This window comes from Hevea brasiliensis, chromosome 15 (assembly GCF_030052815.1).
Source record: "Hevea brasiliensis isolate MT/VB/25A 57/8 chromosome 15, ASM3005281v1, whole genome shotgun sequence".
In the NCBI taxonomy this organism is placed as follows: Eukaryota; Viridiplantae; Streptophyta; class Magnoliopsida; order Malpighiales; family Euphorbiaceae; genus Hevea; species Hevea brasiliensis.
In genome coordinates this window covers 57869284-57876332 of record NC_079507.1, presented here as the reverse complement: position 1 = coordinate 57876332, position 7049 = coordinate 57869284, and the positions used below count along the sequence as shown (strand labels likewise).

The 7049-nt window shown below is 36.4% G+C and overlaps 1 protein-coding gene across 3 annotated transcripts; it reads right to left on the bottom strand.

The window, feature by feature from the left end:
• Positions 1–654: 654 nt before the first annotated feature.
• Positions 655–5800, bottom strand: LOC110646657 (alpha,alpha-trehalose-phosphate synthase [UDP-forming] 6). 3 transcript variants are annotated; one of them, XM_021800170.2, is made up of 4 exons: positions 5536–5800; positions 2842–5077; positions 2483–2756; positions 655–1196 (listed from the first exon to the last, which is right to left on the bottom strand). In XM_021800170.2, the coding sequence occupies exons 2-4, from the start codon at positions 4842–4844 to the stop codon at positions 909–911; spliced, it is 2565 nt and encodes an 854-aa protein (XP_021655862.2). In that variant the 5' UTR covers positions 4845–5077; positions 5536–5800; the 3' UTR covers positions 655–908. The 3 variants fall into 3 exon arrangements, with proteins under 3 accessions (XP_021655862.2, XP_021655863.2, XP_021655861.2); XM_021800171.2 differs by having other exon boundaries at positions 2842–5013; XM_021800169.2 differs by having other exon boundaries at positions 2842–5800.
• Between the last annotated feature and the right edge of the window lie 1249 nt (positions 5801–7049).

Below are 7049 nucleotides of genomic sequence, written 5' to 3'. Positions count from 1 at the left end.
TATTAATAAATATTTTACTATTTAAAATTTAAAATACTTATAAATTTAAATTAACTCATAATTTAATTTTTATAAGTTAAATCAATCAAACACTTTCTAATACCGATCTCATGCTACAACTTTCACTGATTCTGATTTGATTTTGATGTTAATTAAATCTAATGGTTAAAAATTTTTTTTAATGAAAAATTAAATGAACATGATCATTCCGATTTTGATAAGTTTCAAATCCAATTTAGACTAATTTGGTTTTAATTCCGAGCTGGGCCATAGTTGAGAGGAAGGATTTTCTTAAAATTCATATGATAGACATCCCATTGTAGGGCTATGAGTAAACTTTAGATCCATGAAAAGGGAAAAAAACCCAACCCAACAGGCAGGTCGATTGCACAAAAAGAGAGATATCAATTTGTAGGCCATACCAGTAGCACCACTAGTGCCCAAATCCTCCTCCAACCCACAACACCGCCGGCGACAACCAACACCCACCACCCCAACATAAATAAGACCAGTAACATAAAACTGAGGCCAGATGATTATCTTCCTCTTCCTTTTGTCCTGCTTTGAACCAAAACTAACCAATTTAGCAAGCAATACAGAAGAGCTCAAGTGGGTAGGAGTATAGAATCATATGGATAAATTTTGCGAGCTAAGGACAAGAATGTAGAGATAATTGCAGTTCAACAAGCTCAGGTTCATGGAGCAAACATGTATTTACAACTTCACTATAAAGAAATCAAACACAAAGAAGTAAAAAAAAAGTGTTTCCGCTTCCACAGCTTCTCTTACGCAACACTATGATAATTTACACATCAAAGAAAAGCAGGAAAAGAGAGAAAACTATGTGGATTATACTGTTCAACCTACATGCTTAAGGAGAAAACAAGAGAGTACATCCTTCACTCAGCTTACACTGTTACTGTTTGTTCTGAAACTGAAGCCAAACCTTGCATCAGCCTAACAATTTCTGCTGTATCATCCAGATAATATTTTGCCTTGCTGGGTTTTCGACCAACTGTACAAGCAAACACTTCGGCCCTCGGAGCAATTGAGGGGCCTGCCACGGAACTGGTAATTACCTCAAACATATCTTCGTCTGACCGGTCATCTCCAATGCACAAAACAAAATCCGGTGACATTCCCTTTTCTTGCATTGTGGCGAGTAGGCGTTTAGCCACAAGCCCTTTGCTTACACCCTACGTCAATAAGTAAAAGCTCATTAGCCATTTACAAAGTTATCATTCAGATCAGAACCCTTCTAATTAGGTTGATTGGTGAGCACTTCAGATCATGGGTACGGTTCAAAAGGGAGTTGAGACAATTCTACTAAAAGAATGGCAACCTGGTCATGCAAACCTAAAGAATTAAATGCAAACTTTTCTCCATTTATAGGACCATTTTAAATTCAGGTATCCTACTATTTCTATTGCACTTTACAGACTCATCCACATGAGCGCTATGAATCATTAACCAATACAATAACCATAGGGTGACCTAACATACACTGATTTCAACCTTCTTCTGGATTTGTATTAGTGCAATAGTATACATTTGAGAATTCAATAACTCTCATTGTTCCTTCCCTTTTACGTAATTAAATTCTACAACAAAAAGACGAGTAAATTGCAACAACTATCCCTGAACTTATATGGATGTAACACACAGTCCTTAAACTTTAAAACGTAACATAAAACTCCCTAAACTTTCAAATTTTGCGAAGTAAAACCCTTCTAATTTTCAATTATTGATTTTGCAGTTAAAAACTGATGTAAACAGCTCCCGCATGGCTCTTAATCAACATTTCTCTCCCCTCTCTTATTCAAATTGTAAAATTATTCTCTCTGCACCTGAAAAATCATTCTGTTTACAGTGAGAAAAAAGATTCAATTTACACATAACTTGAGAAAGAAAAGAGAAATATTGATTAAACTCTACGCTAGAACTGTTCAAATCAACGTCTAACTGAAAAACCGACAATTAGAGGTTAGAGGGATTTTACTGTGCAAAATTTGAAAGGGTTTTATGTTACATTTTTAAGTTAAAATACTATAATGTTATACTAGATAAGTTCAGGAATGGATGTCAAAATTTATCCACAAAAAGACAACGTCTCAAAGAGATAAGGACAGATTTTTTACTTGACAGAAAGGTAATGCTTCCACCCTAACTCCAAAGCTATTGGTAATGGTAATCTAAACCAATCAAAACTCGGTACAAGCAGGCCAAATCAAGGTGAGTCCTATTTTTTTGTGAATGCTTCTCATGGGTTTACTTTTATTATCATTATGACCATTATTAAAAGCTTTGTCAAATGATTGTACTTCAACATTAACCCAACCCATCCCAGCAGAACTCTACCAATACATCTACTGATTCAATTGAAATGATCTTAATTCAAATACAGGTCCACATGATATATGACAGAGAGTAGGGAAAATTGAAACCAACATTACAACAAGAGAAAGGAATATTTTATGCAAACCTGAGGTTTAACCTCCACTGTATTTTGTCCACTCTTGACTGTTACAGGTTCATTGGCCAAAACACTTTCAAGATGATCAAGAAGTTCTTTAGCTTGGCATGAACCAAAATCAGGATCTGCATCCTCATAACACCATACTACAGCAGTTTCCTTATCCTCGATAGTGGAACCATCAGTTGTTTCCATATAGAGCTGCATCACAGGTTCTGCAATCTGCTTCCAAGCAGTGTCTGTTACAGGGGCACATGTTTCCCATTCCGCATCTCTTGTCAGCCTGGAGCCATATAATTATCAATTATAAGTCAAATAATGTTACAAAACTAATAACAATGATGAGTTTCAAATTGAGACCAATTTACCTCAGGAAGTACCCATGCTCTGCAGCTAATCCTAGCTTCTCACATTGAGAAAACCATTCAGCGAGTGTATTGCGGCTTCTGGCACTAACAAGGAAAACCATGTTGTTCTTATCTCTGCACAAGCTATTTAGGATGTCAATTGACTTAGGAGATGGACTCTTATCAATTGAAGCCTGAGGCATTAGAGTACCATCATAATCTAGAAGAATTGCCCTAGTTGTGGTCCTTTTGTAAGCTGATACAATGTGTTCCATTGAAAGCTTCCTAAAGTTTGGATCAAGTGCCACAACTCTGAAGCTTAATCCAAATCCAATACCCCAGCATCTCCTCCTAGCATGATCACGACAAGTCCTCTCCAAATCCTGAAGGAAACTGCGTGCCCAATAACCAACATCATGACTACTAACATATTTGTAATGCTTGTCATGTCGAAGTTGTTTTTCTGGCTCAGCCATCTCCAGGGCACAGTCCATTGCATCAGCCACTGCATCAATATTCCAGGGGTTCACTCGAATTGCTCCACTCAAAGATGGGGAACAACCAATAAACTCAGAAATAACCAGCATACTCTTCTTCAGAGTACATGGTTCAAGCCTCAACACCTTATCCAAAAGCTCATTCCCTTGGCGACTGATAATGTATTCATAAGGTATGAGATTCATTCCATCCCTTACAGCAGTGACCAAACAGCACTCAGCAACAACATAATATGCCACTTTTTCATAAAACTTCAGTGGTGCATCAATTAAGACTACAGGATCATATCCAGGCCTCCCAAATGTTTCATTGATCCGCTTCACAGTGGAGTAAGTCTCAGCCTGGACTTCTTTCACATCTTTTCCTCTGCCCCTTGCAGGATTTGCTATCTGCACCAACACCACCTTGCCTCGCCACTCTGGGTGCTGCTCAAGCAACTGTTCCATTGCCAACAACTTCAAACTTATACCTTTGAATATGTCCATGTCATCAACCCCTAGCAACATTATCCGGCCCTGATCACCGAACTGCTTAATGAGCTCCGCTACCTTTGTTTCAGTCTCTGGAAGCCTCAACACTGACTGAAGCTGACCCATATGAATACCAACAGGAAGAATTTTGATGCCTACGGTCCTACCACAATAGTCAAGGCCTATGTACCCTCTCCTGGATTCATAGGTAAGACCAAGCATTCTACTACAGCAAGACAAGAAATGCCTTGCATAATCAAAAGTATGAAATCCAATCAAATCCGAATTTAGTAGGGCTCGCAGAAGCTCTTCTCTAATAGGCAATGTCTTATAAATCTCTGATGAAGGAAAGGGGCTATGGAGGAAGAAGCCAAGTTTCACCCTATTAAACCTCTTCCTAAGGAAAGTTGGCAGCACCATAAGATGATAGTCATGCACCCATACAAAATCATCTTCTGGGTTAATCACCTCCATGATCCTATCAGCAAAAATCTTATTTGCTGAAACATATGCTTGCCACAGTGACCGATTAAACCTACCACCAAGGTCAGGTGACAAAGGCAACATATAATGAAACAAAGGCCACAACTGTTGCTTACAGAAACCATGATAGTACCTGCTAAAAAGATCTGGGGGAATAAATGTAGGCACGCATTTGAAGGTCTCCAAAAGTATCTGCGAGACCTCATCTTGTTCACTAGGGTGAATTTCTTCTCTCAAACAACCAACATAAATAACTTCAATCTCATCATCCCCTAATCCATCTTTCAACTGGAGGAGGAGGGAATTCTCATCCCAGGTGAAAATCCAAGACTTACTACCATCCGATTTTCGCTGTGCCCTTATTGGCAGCTGATTGGCTACAATAATTATTCGGTCTTTCTGGACCGAAGAAGATGATGGATCAGAGCATACACTCGCCGACTGGTCATCATCTAGGTCCGAAATTATGCCAGCCACCGTCATAATCCGAGGGATTCGCCGGGTCATGCGGCCAAACGCTGGAGACTCCCCAGAGGCGAGCTCCAATAGATTAGAATATGACCTTGACACCATATCTTTTGTCGGTTTTTGCAACAAAATCTAGCAAATTTAAGCTCTTTGCTTGACAGTGGGCAAGAAATCTCTCATTTGAGCAAAATCTTCCACACTGGAAGACAACCCTTTACAAAACTTAAGCTTGCAAGCTTCTAAGATCTCGTAAACCAAGAAATTAAGAACAATACTGCGAGTTACAAATCAGAAGATACCCTTTTCAAGATTTACTCAAACAAGGTCACCAAGTTGCTCTAAATCAAGAAAAAGATAGCCACTTTAATGTGAAAACAAAGAACAACTTAGATTTTTTGAGTTCATAGAAAATACTTACAGCACCGAAGGTTAAACCATATGAAAAAGGAAGTGAAAAGGGAAGCGAAATTTCAGTGTAGATAGATAGATAGATAGAAATGAATCAAACGAAGCGTGGCATAAAACTAGCAAGCCTCTGGCTATCAAGATTAAAAAGGAGAGAGAAATAAAGGAACGGAATAGATTCAAGATTACTGAGCTAAAGAAAATATACTGCCGCGACAACCTGATATCCCACTAGAGATTGTTAAAACGCTTGCACTGTTTGACAAATAAATTAAAAAAAAAATGAAGTGAAAGAAGAAAAAAAAAATAGAGTGACTATCCAAAAATCAATTTAAACAGAGACCATCTAAAATAAAAATGATAATAAAATTAGAATAGTTCAAGAAATTACCAGGTTCTTGAAAATTGATTTCCATTTTCTCTTTTGTGGGTAGCAAGCAAATTTAGACCAAAAAAACAAAATCTAAGCAGCTAAAACTAAGATATTTCTTTCTTTCTTTTCCCTTTGAGGAAGGAAAATTTTAGTGGCTTTTTTATGTTGGCTCTCCCAGTGAATCCATTCCGAATCCACCCTTATAAACACACTCTGCCAGACTCAGAGAAAAGCACATATGATAATGATAATGATAAAAAAATTGGATACTTTTTTGTTTTTTTCAATTTGTTAGCAGTATAAAATAAAACGAAACGTTGAGAATCTGAGAAGCAATACCCACCGTTGGATATGATTACGAGGAGATTGATCCAACGGAAATTAGTGGAGGGGAAAACAAGCACTAGAGAAACACCGAAAGAGAGTCTCTGGTTCTTATCCTTTGTCCTTTGGTGTGTCCGCCACAAGGCATCATGCGGGGAGGTGGGACCCACATAGAGAGCTCTTTTGTCTGAAATTAGCTGTCTAGTGGTAAAGACCACGTGGCATAAAACTATTTGCTTTTGCAGGTTCTCGTAGGCTTACCTGTCAAAGACACCGAGCTCCATTGACAGTATTACAGTGGTAGCATCGAGATCCGTGTCTCGGTTGACCCGATTTATCGGATGTTTCCCATCTTCACACCCGACCGCTATTTGCCTCATGCCAATTTCATCGACAAACCCGAAATTCTCTTTCGATATTTAGGGTTTGGATTTTTTTTTTTTTTTTCCCCCAACGGCTCCAAGTTAAGTGGCATTCGCGTCTCAATCCTAAGGGCTAAGAATCGCCGTTTAAGGACTAAGAATTGCCGTTTTGTTAAAATATACTTTGACATAACAATTTGTTATTAAAAAGTTATTTTAAACATTAAAATAAATTTAATATATTTTAATCATAATAATATTAAAATAATTAAATAATTATTTAATGTTATCCAAAATAATATTCTATAAAAAAATAATTTTTTAATCTTCCCGATATATGGGCTGAAATTTGATCAGCTCCCACCTACTTTTTTATTGTTATAATAATGAATTTCTACTTTTAATATTGAGAACAGACGTAACATGAAATTAATAGGTAAGATGAAGCTTAAAGTTGATAAATAAAAGGATAACTCAGTGCTTGAACCATTCTACATTTGTGGGTTTCTTTTAGGAAGAGTTGATGTAGACAGAAATCAATATAAAAAATTTTAGTTCATTGATTTAGAATGTTTAGTAAATAAAGTATTTGAATAATTTTTTGAAAATTAATCATTAACACTTTCTCAGTTTTATAAAAATATTTTTTTTTATTTTAAATTATAGATCACTTTTATTTTTAAAGTAATAATTTATTTATTAATTTATTGATATAATCATTTAATATGATTAAAAAAATAAAATTTATTAATTTCAGAAATAACTTGATAAAATAAATTATTTATGAGTGAAGAGTATATTATGAAAATATTTAAAAAAAATTATTGTTTTAACCATATAGAAGAA

Coding starts and splice junctions, on each gene's coding strand:
- LOC110646657 (XM_021800169.2), bottom strand. CDS start 4,844: ATGGTGTCAAGGTCATATTCTAATCTATTGGAGCTCGCCTCTGGGGAG. Junction 2,757..2,841: donor GAGCATGGGTACTTCCTGAG/GTAAATTGGTCT, acceptor ATATGGCTCCAG/GCTGACAAGAGATGCGGAAT. Junction 1,197..2,482: donor CAGTGGAGGTTAAACCTCAG/GTTTGCATAAAA, acceptor TTATTGACGTAG/GGTGTAAGCAAAGGGCTTGT.